The sequence below is a fragment of the Mycotypha africana genome (assembly GCF_025528875.1).
Source record: "Mycotypha africana strain NRRL 2978 chromosome Unknown BDF20scaffold_2, whole genome shotgun sequence".
In the NCBI taxonomy this organism is placed as follows: domain Eukaryota; kingdom Fungi; phylum Mucoromycota; class Mucoromycetes; order Mucorales; family Mycotyphaceae; genus Mycotypha; species Mycotypha africana.
This window is the reverse complement of record NW_026515726.1, coordinates 537,763-549,396: the sequence shown is the minus strand read 5'-3', so window position 1 is coordinate 549,396 and position 11,634 is coordinate 537,763. Positions and strand designations below refer to the sequence as shown.

At 37.6% G+C, this 11,634-nt stretch overlaps 4 protein-coding genes across 4 annotated transcripts; 1 reads left to right on the top strand and 3 right to left on the bottom strand.

The window, feature by feature from the left end:
• Window positions 1-194: 194 nt before the first annotated feature.
• Window positions 195-1,410, bottom strand: BDF20DRAFT_910060 (uncharacterized protein; the record flags this gene model as incomplete). The annotated part of the gene is made up of 5 exons (XM_053083670.1): window positions 195-426; window positions 506-773; window positions 952-1,054; window positions 1,126-1,278; window positions 1,357-1,410. The coding sequence occupies 5 exons, from the start codon at window positions 1,408-1,410 to the stop codon at window positions 195-197; spliced, it is 810 nt and encodes a 269-aa protein (XP_052938803.1).
• A 765-nt stretch (window positions 1,411-2,175) lies between these two features.
• Window positions 2,176-2,413, bottom strand: BDF20DRAFT_850290 (uncharacterized protein; the record flags this gene model as incomplete). Its single annotated transcript, XM_053079940.1, has 1 exon — window positions 2,176-2,413. A coding segment is annotated over exon 1 (196 nt), but the record flags the coding sequence as incomplete, so codon positions are not given.
• Window positions 2,414-4,292: 1,879 nt separating this feature from the next.
• Window positions 4,293-7,981, top strand: BDF20DRAFT_904551 (FACT complex subunit-domain-containing protein; the record flags this gene model as incomplete). Its single annotated transcript, XM_053083047.1, has 8 exons — window positions 4,293-4,358; window positions 4,479-4,574; window positions 4,662-4,868; window positions 4,973-5,125; window positions 5,207-5,383; window positions 5,464-7,454; window positions 7,524-7,653; window positions 7,721-7,981. The coding sequence occupies 8 exons, from the start codon at window positions 4,293-4,295 to the stop codon at window positions 7,979-7,981; spliced, it is 3,081 nt and encodes a 1,026-aa protein (XP_052938801.1).
• A 1,167-nt stretch (window positions 7,982-9,148) lies between these two features.
• Window positions 9,149-11,615, bottom strand: BDF20DRAFT_850283 (NADH dehydrogenase flavoprotein 1). Its single transcript, XM_053079939.1, has 10 exons — window positions 11,392-11,615; window positions 10,943-11,294; window positions 10,692-10,825; window positions 10,317-10,626; window positions 10,142-10,241; window positions 9,919-10,055; window positions 9,806-9,852; window positions 9,766-9,767; window positions 9,403-9,640; window positions 9,149-9,331 (listed from the first exon to the last, which is right to left on the bottom strand). Exons 1-10 carry the CDS (start codon window positions 11,417-11,419, stop codon window positions 9,234-9,236), a joined length of 1,446 nt encoding a protein of 481 aa, XP_052938800.1. The 5' UTR covers window positions 11,420-11,615; the 3' UTR covers window positions 9,149-9,233.
• Between the last annotated feature and the right edge of the window lie 19 nt (window positions 11,616-11,634).

Sequence of the window (11,634 nt, the reverse complement as noted above, 5' to 3'; positions counted from 1 at the left end):
TATTTTTAAAAATAACAGTATTTTATACACATGCTTGGGGATATGTATACAGATTTTTAACTAACAATAATTCAGGGATAGTATGAAGAAAATAAGCTTTATATGTATATTACCAGATCTTCAGCATACTATCAGAGTATACAAAATACCCGTACATCTTGTCCTTATGTTCTACATTTCTAAAATTGTACTTATTAGTGGGCGGCAGCAGGTCGTGCTTGTTGCTGGACAATGTTATTGCCGAATCTGATGATGATCGCCTTGATAGTTTTATAAATCTTCTGAACCATTGCAGGTGCATTGTTTGTCAAAATCATTTCATCCAAACGAACACGTAATTGGCTGAAAGTTTGTTGTGTATGGGATGACAAGTGATAACGCATACGAAGGAATTGCGCGTAGATAATGAAAGGCAAGAATTGAAAGCTATATGAAAGTCATATATATCAGTAAAAGGATAGATATGCTCGAATACGGACCAAACTGTAAAGACTTGAAGACTTACCGGAACACACCGACGAGTAAACGAACAGCAATAAGAGTAACTTCAGATTGAGCAACAAATCGCATTGCAGTAGTATAGTATTTGTCAGTCAAACTTTTAATTTTTTGTTGGGTTGTTATTTGCCATGATGGCTTAGCAGTAGTGGTGCTGCCAGTAGCCGTAGTAGATGCAGTAGTAGACTGAGGAGGGAATACGTTAGGAATGACATTTGTACGTACATAACCAAGGGCATGGAAAGCGGAAAATGTACAGTAAGGGATTAAGGTCACTAAATATTGAGACACAAAGGTATCATTAGTCAAACCATAAACTTTATCCCACGGTATCTATAGTCTTTCATGATCCTTTTCACTCTCACTCTCTCTGTCTGTCTGTCTGTTTGTCTCTCTCTCTCTCTATGCATGCATATTGCTGTCAACGCGAATAAATTCCGTATCTTACTTTACCTGCGATAGGCTTTGTGAGGAACCAAAAGAAGGCAAGAAAAAAGTATTGTGCATTCTCGTCCATCAGCAACTTTTGAATATAGGCTGCATGTACTTGAATTTTCTAAAAAGAGACATATGGCTGTTAACTAACACGATAAGAATGGCCAACTATTATGAGTTGCCGAAACTTACACCATGATTTTTATAGTTAACAACACCATACGACAACAATGTGCCAAGATATGCTAGTCTATACAGATAGTTGTTGCTGAAGAAGCTGATGGCATAAAACACTGTGCCGAGAACTGTCAACACATGACCCAAAAACCAAACGAAATGAAGTGTCTAAATGACAAACTGGAAAGTCAGACATAGGTCAACTAAAGTATTGAGTGCATAGCGCTGCCCGCTCATAAAACTTACCTTGATGAGATTGAGGACACGGTCTTTGAAGGAGAGAGTAGATGCTGGAGGCATTTGTTAGGTACGTTGATAGATAACTGACAAATAGGAAAGAAATACGAAATTCAACAGGACTTTGCATTTCGCATGGAAATATCAAGAAAAAATTTTGAAAGTCCTATGTATGTTGTCTCCACCTTTGCATTACCCAATAGGGTTTTACTCAGCATTTTGGAAGAAGAGAAAAGCTTTTTCGCCACAGATCGCAGCAATGAAAAAGAGTGCTTGCAGAAGCAATGCATTACGTGTTTCTTTGCCGGCTTTTGCTATCGCCTTATGCAAGAGCAGTATTTGAGATCCCAACAAAAAAATGTAGCATGTTACAGATACTATAGTATCTCTTTCCCTTTCCACTTTTCAGTTGGTGAAACATACATGCTCTGTTCATCACAAAAAAGGTTATTACACCCCTCCCCTACTCAATAATTTCATCATTTCCAAATGCTAAACATCAAATAACCTTACAGTAATAGACAATTTCCTTTCCACTGTTTTTCCGCTTGACTTTCGCACGAAATGGCTATTAAATTGAGACTATATTACAGTTAAAATTCAGACTAATTTGAAAATTATTTTGGATGAAAAGTATAATTTTTGGGATCATACCTTTTCTGTCAAAATGCTCAATGCCAAATGTGCGAACTACTATTACTCAAACAAGGTAAATATACTGTGCCAAAGCACAGAATATCTGCCCTGTTTGAGTATGTAGTAACGTCAAGCAGCAGTTAATAAAACCCCAGAAATGTACAGTGACAAATTTCACAAGATGAACTCACCTAGAACCTGCAGCACCATTTTCGTTATGGCGATGGCGAGAGAAAATGTCGGGGCGGCCATTGTGTTCCCATACGGAATTTGCAATAGTAAGCATATTTTTGGCCGCATTGACGTCTCTTTGCCATATTATACCACAGGTTTTGCAGGCCTTGGTACCATAGACGCTGGAGCCGTCCGAAATTCGTACTTCTTTCATTTCGACACTATTACAATTGTTACAAACCTACGAAAATGACATTACTTTTAGAGAAGGGCACTTGATTTGGCAATTTGGGATCCACCTTTGAGGTTTTAAACTCACAGTATTCGATGGCGATGCTTTTCTCGCTTCTAGCCTTCTCTTTTTGCCCTTCTCTTTAGCTTGCTTTGTTTCGTATTCGTCTTTTCCGCACTTTCGTTTCTAGGCTAGAAAAGCGTATGAACAGAATATCAGTGAAAATGAACAGGAAATACTACCTCTTCAGCTATCTGTTACCATTATATTCTGGACACAAGTATGAGCCCTTATGGGCATGTCCTTCCCGTCCACAATCAAAACATGTTTCTAGAAATTAATGGTTCAACGATTCTGTTTGAGTACTTAAACGAATAGTAAACAAAATACAGCAATAATGAACTGACTTTCTTTATTTTCTTGCTGCTGCTTTTTCTTCAACTTTGCTTCAAGGTAAACTTTTGCTTCTCTTGACGGCATGCTAAAAAAGCTACTCAAAAGTTACAAACAAAATATGTACAGTACAGTCGTTGTGAGTAGGTCGTGATGAGATCTTATTCTAATCTACCTGATGATCCACTGTTAAGACTTCTTTAATAATTTTTTAAAGAATATCCAACTAGACTCTGATAAAAAAAGGGAAAAGGTACCAACTTTTTACCTTTTTATAAACTGAAACTTTTTGTTAGAATGTTATATTTGGACAACAAAAACAATCTAAATAGATTTCTTTAGACGCGCTAAATTTTGACACCAAATTGAGACACGTTTATTTATCACTTCATCAGTTACTGACAAGAAACAGGCATTTAACTTAATTTATACAATCACCTATTGTTATTGCTTTCTTTAAGGGAAAAATGACACTAAAGTGACACGATTTTAGATCAAGAGAGATGCTGAGCAGTCAATGAAAATATAGGATTGTGAGTCATTTATATAGAATACAACTGGACAACCAGTTCAAATGGCAGCTAAGGAGAATGTAGGTAATTTTTCTGGGCCGATCAAACAACGAAACTTACTGCAACAAATGCGTGCAAAAAGAGGCGGGCCTCAGATGTTTACTACAAGTGTCCAAATGTAAAAAGTAACTAGTCCGAGAATAATGACTTAAAATTTCTGAATTAAGTCAATCAAAATATCCAATTTTATATACAAGAAGGTCTAAATTAAAAACCGAAAATACTCTAATATTTTCTGTATGGAATTGTAACTGACTGTAAATGTTTATCCTACAAGTTGAAAAAAAAAAAGGTAAAAAGAGCTGAACTTGTCCACCTTATATATCTGGCATGCTGGGCATTGCATCATTTGATTGAGCCTTTTTTAAATAGAATAAATGCACAACAACAATATCTAACAGTTGCCTCGTCAGCATAAGACTTACTACGCATGGTTACCTTATGCTTTATTTTAGTGTCTCGCGTAGCTCGAGCCAGAACGAGACGAAGACTTTCTATAAAAACCAAAGAACGAGGAAATAACATTTATATCTGCTGCAGCTGGAACCAAACAGTGCCGTCTTGGAATACGCTATGGAATTACATGATAACTTTTCCAGATAGATCTAGAACTCATACCAAGCCTACTCGTTAAGGCTTTTAAAATTTGAGGCATAACAATAAGTCATCTAACAAAGCTCCCGTATTAGCTGTAGTTTTGTTCGGCTACTGACTATCTTTTCTTTAACTTTACTACTGATACTGCTACAAGAGTTTTATGAATGGATAATTTTTTGAGAACATTTAGCAGACGGCGCATTCAAAATAGAAACCCAGAAGCGTCGTGTTAACGCGTGCTGATTTGACTTTCATTGAAACTCGGTGGTGTGCCATTCGTGTTTTCACATTTTCTTTTTCTCCAGTCTCTTTTGCTCTTTTATTGAGACCATTTAGTTCGAATGTCGTTACAATTAGACTATAAACGTTTTCATCGACGAGCTCGTTATTTAACGTCTAAGTGGAAGGTAAAAGATTTTCTATTGTATAGCAGCTTGCTTGGTACTAGACGAGAATAAACAACAAGATCAGTTATTAATCTGCATTTACCTTTGGTTGTCACACCTTGATCGACTACGAAAATCCAGGACGATGCAGAGCTATTTCAGAATGTTGATGCCATCTCCGTCTTGGTGGGGGACGATGACTTTGAGAACCCATACCTAAAGTCTCTTTCGTTACAGGTATGGGAATTCCCTTTTGGACAGACAAGAGATCGAGAACAAAAAATCTAATCGATGCAATACTTCATTTACATTACGTCAAAATAGACATGGTTATTAGGCGTACAACTTACACAAACTCTTATCCTGATAACACCCGAGAAAATCACCATCGTTTGCAGTCAGAAGAAGGCAGATATTATGGAAACTCTCAAACAGGGTGACAGGCAAATCCCTGTTGAGATAATCCGCAGAGGGAAGAATGTAGAGGAGAATGTACTATTATACGAAGATATCATCAAATCACTAAACAAAGTATGTCAGCCACTGATGAAAAAGTTTAGTTGGATTAATTGCACTATTGAGCGCTAACGTAACTTCGTTCTTATTCGATTGGATACCCTTTTTTTTCCTCGAAGAAACGTGTTGGTGTTTTCGTCAAGGATAAATTCAAGGGCAAGAACATAGATGAATGGCAGAAAGCTTGCGTAAAATACAACAAAGACTACGAAGAAGCAGATGTTTCCGTCGCTATCTCAGCTTGTCTAGCTGAAAAAGATGAAGAAGAGATTGTAAGTTAGAGTACACTTTAAAAGAATGATTAAGTATCCTTTGAGTTCGATCACTCATTAACAATAACCCCCTATCATTAGAGAAACATTAAAACTGCAGCTAAGCTTAGTTCAAATATGATGCAGAACTTTTTTTCGGCAGAAATGTCCACTTATATTGATGAAGAAAAGCCAATCACACATGAAAAACTAAGTGAGCTCACAGAAAATGCACTAGAAAACCCAAAGTTTGAAAAGCGTATCAAATTTCCAGCAGAAGTAAGTTATAGAAACGGAAGATGCCATCTGCACTGCGTAAAATATTGATCCCCTTAATATGATAATGTGTATATCAATAGGTTGACAATAAGGATGATGTAGATTGGTGTTATTCTCCTATTGTTCAGAGTGGAGGAAAATTTGATCTAAGATCTTCAGCTAGTTCTAACAACGACAAATTATATCCTGGTGTAATATTATGTAGTTTGGGTGTTCGATACAAATATTATTGCTCGAACGTTGGACGTACGTTTTTGATTGATCCCACAAAGGCACAAGAAAAAAATTATGAGTTTTTAATGGAGGTTCAAGACCGAGTTTTGAGTACAATTCGTGAAGGTGTCAAAATTCGTGACGTTTACAACAAGGCTTTGGCATTGATAAAATCTAAGCGTCCTGATTTGGAAAAGAATTTTATCAAAACAGTTGGCTTTGGTATGGGTATTGAATTCCGTGAAGCAAATTATGTATTAAATCCTAAAAACAGTCGTGAATTGAAGAGCGGAATGGTACTCAACGTACAAGTTGGCTTCTCTGATTTGGAGAATCCCAAAGCTACCGACAGTCGTGGTCAAAAGTATGCTTTAATGCTGATTGATACCGTACGTGTCACAGACGATGTTCCTATTGTACTGACAGCCGATTGCAGTAAAAAACTCAATAAGATCTCTTACTTTTTTGATGATGATGAAGACAAAGACGCAATGGATGTGGATAAGAAGAACCCTGCTGCAACAGGTCCAGCTGCTACTGTCAAACGTGAAGCTGCTGTTACCAAATCCGCTATTCTTCGAAGCAAATTGAGAAATGAAGATCAAGAAGAAGAGTCTCGGGAACAGAAACGTCGCGAACATCAAAAACAACTATTCGCTCAAAAGCTAGCAGAAGGTCTTGCACGATTCTCTGAATCATCCGGTCAAGGTGATGGCGAGGAAAAGCCTGTTTTTCGTAAATTCGAAAGTTATCGTTCAGAAACCAAACTGCCCCGTGAAGTGAGAAGTTTGAAGATTGTCATTGATAAGAAACACGATTCTATCATTCTTCCTATTTACGGTATGGCGGTACCTTTCCATATATCCACTTTAAAAAATGCAAGTAAAAGTGATGAAGGTGACTACGTGATGCTTCGTCTAAATTTCCTAACACCTGGTCAAGCTGGTGGTAAGAGAGAAGACATGCCCTTTGATGACCCCAGTGCCACTTTTGTTCGTGCCTTGACTTTTAGAAGTGCTGATACCTACCGCATGAATGAAATTTTCAAAAGTATCACTGATATGAAGAAAGAAGCCACTAAGAAAGAAGCAGAACGTCGTGAAATGGCCGATGTTGTTGAACAAGATAATCTGATTATGGTCAAAGGCCGTCGTCCTTTACGTCTTCAAGATGTTTTTGTCCGTCCTCAAAACGAATCTCGCCGTTTGCCCGGAGAGTTGGAGATACATCAAAACGGTCTCCGTTACCAATCTATCCGCTCAGACTCATCTTTCAACATTTTATTCAGCAACATCAAACATCTTTTCTTTCAACCTTGTGATAACGAACTGCTCGTTTTGATTCATATCCACTTCAAAAACCCTATCATTGTTGGCAAAAAGAAGACTAAGGATATTCAGTTTTATCGTGAAGCTTCTGATATTCAGTTTGATGAAACCGGTAACAAACGTCGTAACCGACATATGTATGGTGATGAAGACGAAATGGAGATGGAGCAAGAAGAACGCCGTCGTCGCGCAAATTTGAACAAAGAATTCAAATCATTTGCAGAAAAGATTGCTGAGGCTAGTGATGGTCGTGTAGAGTTGGATGTACCGTTCAGAGAATTGGGCTTCACAGGTGTGCCTAATCGATCCAACGTTTTACTTCAGCCCACCACAGATTGTTTGGTGCACTTATCCGATCCACCTTTCCTTGTCATATCGCTAAATGAAGTAGAACTGGCTCATTTGGAGCGTGTTCAATTCGGCTTGAAGAACTTCGATATGGTGTTTGTATTTAAGGATTTACATCGTACACCGGTTCATATCAATACGATTCCTATGTCACAGTTGGACAATGTGAAGGATTGGTTAGAGTAAGTGTACAAAAAAGCAAGAAAAACAACAGTTTAGATATCGACTAAAGTACAATAATTGCATTCTAGTTCTGTTGAAGTAGCCTTTACAGAAGGTCCTGTCAATTTGAATTGGGGAATGATTATGAAAACAGTCAATGACGATCCAGGAGAATTCTTCCGTAATGGCGGCTGGGGTTTCCTTGGAGAAGGCAGTGATGTAAGCAAGCCTTAGTTTCATCCGACCATAGGAATTACCAGGCTCAATTTCTTGTTTTTTTTTATAGGAGGAGGGATCTGATGCAGGAAGTGAGAGTGGCAGTGAATTTGAAATGAGTGAGGACGATTTTGACGAAAGTTCCTCGGACGATGATGACAGTGGAGTAGACTCTGACGCTTATAGTGAGTCAGAAGAAGAAGAGGAATTATCAGAATCTGGAGAAGATTGGGATCAGTTAGAGGAAGACGCACGAAAAGAAGATGAACGTAAAGCAAAGAGACGTGGTGATTTTGAAGATGTCAGAGGCAGCAAGAAAAAGAGACGTTAAAAGGAAGCTTTCAGTATTAATGCGGGTTCCTTTTTGTTCATTAATGAAATGCTTAAATAGAAACTTGTTATAAGCAAAAAATGAAGAAAACAACTTATTATAACCCTTCCCGTTTAACACACTTTCAATCAGTCTACGTATCTTTTTAGCGTATACTTTTGTACAGACAATATAAATGACTATTTGACACAAATTTATTGAACGCTTATGGCGCACTATATCAGAATTCGAACTTCCAAGCCTTGTGCTCATTCACAAGAAAATTTTAATATATATCAAACTTAGTGAAACTTAAATGAAATTGAGGAAGCAAGTGTTTATATAGTTGCTCGATGCTAATAAATAGTTAGTGCCAAAATGCTTGATATATTGCAGTGACAGGGTATACAAAAGGAAACTTAATAGGCCGCCTATGTTTTTCATTAATACAAATGTAAATAAAAAGCTCAGCAGCCTACTTTTGTGAGCCCTTAAAGTTAGATAAGGAACAATGTTGGGTATATATATTAATTGTCACAGAGGAACGAGGAATATCACTTGGACGCATATATCTAACGGTATATAAAGGAAAAGAAAACAGTAAAATGGAAAAATTTCACCTTAAGCCTTCGCCTTGGCCTTTTTGTCGGGCCAAGGCGAGTTAAAAATCTTCTCATTTCGGAAAACACCGTGAACGTATCCAGATGAATATACCAGAACGAACTGATCAACCTGACTACAGCAAAAGTCATCGTTAATACTTCCAATGGTAGAAAGGTCCGACTGATCACCATCCCCGTTCATGAAAGGATTGACAATGAGTCATAAGCGAGGAGAAAAGTGCTGAGAAGTAAAAAAAAAAAAAAGCTCACCTATAAAACTCATAATGTCTGCATTTGTATAAAAACTATTTTTACTACTCTGCATTGATAAACAGTAAGCACGTAAAACATTGACTTACACCACATGTCCAAGAACAAACAACTTCAATGAAAAAGCCGCCTCTCTTAAAACAATACTCACCAAAGAGTTATTATCGACAACCAATTTGAAAATCTGTTATTATAGCCGATGAAAATTTACTAATTCAGGCACCGTTCAGGCACCGTTCATGCAAGTTGTAGATAGTAGAAACCCTTATTTGTGACATTCTGCATTATGTTGGCATTAAAGACAATACGGTACACAGCTGAAGCGGAAAATAGGTTTTATTTCGCGGGGTAAAATATACTAGTCAATAAATGGAAACAGCTATTTGATCAAATAATAATATCTATTCAAGTTTGGCGTAGTTGTTTTGTGCATTAAATTTTTCTATTCTTGCTTCTAACTCTGGTCTGAAACGACGAATTAAACCTTGTACTGGCCATGCTATAAATTATAAAGATATCTTCAGCATTCAGTCCTTATTGAATGCTACCTAAAATGAAGTGATCGTTTACCTGCTGCATCACCAAGGGCACAAATGGTGTGGCCTTCAATTTGCTTTGTTAGTTCCCAGATTTGATCTATTTCTTCTTTTTTGGCTCTGCCAACTTCAAAACGATCCATCATGGATTCTAACCATTTTGTACCTTCTCTGCATGGCGTACATTGACCGCATGATTCATGTCTGTAAAATTTAGAGAATCTGGAAATTGCTTTTACAATATCTGTGCTTTTATCCATGACAATGACGGCTAGATTCGTAAATCATTCTTTAGTATTGGTTCGCTCAGAAGAATATTCATATATACCCATGCGAACTTACCAGCTGTAAGAACAGTGTTATTAAAGTAGTTAAAACAGTTTGATATTTATTTGTTAGTCATGAACAAATACTGCCGCTATTACAATATATCTTACCTGTTCCAAGTCCAGAATTGACATCACGGAGGGCATCAAAGTCCATTCTATAGTCAAAAAAAAACTGCTCAGCGAAACAATATCACCCTACTCTATAGATTTAGAGAACTTACAAAACATCTTCACATATCGACTTGGGAAGAACAGGTACAGAAGAACCCCCTGGGACAATACCAAGTAAGTTATCCCAACCACCGCGAACACCACCACAATGCTTTTCAATCATTTCTTTCAAAGGCATAGACATTTCCTATAGCCCAATAATCTTAGTATTTATCGTCCACTTTGTAGTTATATCTCTCATTGGATTTTTCGTTTTTATGGCTTTGTATTTACCTCTTCAAAAGTAGCAGGATTGTTGACATGTCCACTAACACAGAAAAGTTTGGTACCGGAGTTACGAGGACGACCAAAACTAGCAAACCATGATCCACCGCTGATTTGAAATACAGAGGAGATTTAGCTTATACATATGGTTACTCTGTGTTTCATATCTTTTCGATTCGCTTACCGTCTAAGAATTGTTGGAGCGACAGCAACGGTTTCGACGTTGGTGACAGTAGTGGGACAGCCGAAAAGACCGATATCGGCAGGGAATGGAGGCTTCAATCTGGGCTTACCTTGCTTGCCTTCGATCGATTCAATCAAACTGGTCTCCTCACCGCAAATATAAGCACCAGCACCACGGTGAATATAGACGTCAAAATCATATCCAGTTCCACAAGCATTCTTACCAATTAATCCAGCTTTATAAGCTTCATCAATGGCAATCTGCAAATGGGTTGCTTCTTGATAGAATTCTCCACGAATATAAATGTAAGCTATTTTGATAATTGTGATTTAGTAATAATTTGGATCTACAATTTTGATAAAAACTATATATTACCAGCATTGGCTTTCATTGCAGAACCAGCAATAAGGCAGCCTTCAATTAATTTGTGTGGATCGCCGCGCAAAATTTCACGATCCTTACAGGTACCAGGTTCGCCTTCATCTGCATTGATAACGAGATAACGAGGACTGTAATAGATAGGTGTATACAATAGTACCAAATATAATTATAAAATGAGTTCCAATGATCAATAGGATAAAGTTCTCTTTTTTCAATCCAAGTAAGTATTTTCAATGTGAAATTACCGGCCGTCTAAAGGCTTGTTCATAAAACTCCACTTGAGGCCAGTAGGGAAACCGGCACCACCGCGGCCACGGAGGCCGGATTCTTTCATTTCTTTCAAAATCCATTCATGACCCTTCAAAACGATCTCTTTTGTCTTATACCAGTCTCCTCTTTTTAAAGCACCTTTTAACTTGAAGTCATGCTTTAAATAGAGATTGGTAAAGATACGATCATCGTCATGCAAATTGCCGAAAGTTGTTTTGCCTGTAATGGGGTTAGCGTTTGGATCCGGAGGTGCCTCTGTGGCGAACGTACGACGTGCTGTAATAGAAGGAATAGCTGTGACTTGTCGACGTGCTAATACTGGAAGAGCTTTATGTTTAAATAGACGGTAAGTGATCTACTCTTTTTTTTGGCATCTGCATAGGTAACTGAAAAGCGTCAAGGGGTGTTTGAATGTTATATTTACCACGTTGAAGCGTATTAGGTTTCAACATTTGTATTACAAGTTGAGCTCGAGAGAGAGGGGGGTGGATTTAAAGTAATAAAAAGAAAGAATGGAAAGGAATAGCTCTTTGTTTCTTTCTTGTATGGCAGCTTGTTCACTTTTCGCTGCTGTGTGCAATATTTCACCCCCAGTTTGGCAGAAGTTTTTCCCCACATGAAATAAAGCCAAAATGACGTCTTGAGCTGGAGTTCAAAATTACCCCTC

Bases quoted from the DNA above. Each gene is read 5' to 3' on its own strand.
- BDF20DRAFT_850283 (XM_053079939.1), bottom strand. From the start codon at position 11,419: ATGTTGAAACCTAATACGCTTCAACGTG. The intron at 10,242-10,316 runs GTAAGCGAATCG...ATTTCAAATCAG, and splicing joins GCTCCAACAATTCTTAGACG to CGGTGGATCATGGTTTGCTA. The intron at 9,853-9,918 runs GTAAGTTCTCTA...TTTTGACTATAG, and splicing joins TCGATATGTGAAGATGTTTT to AATGGACTTTGATGCCCTCC.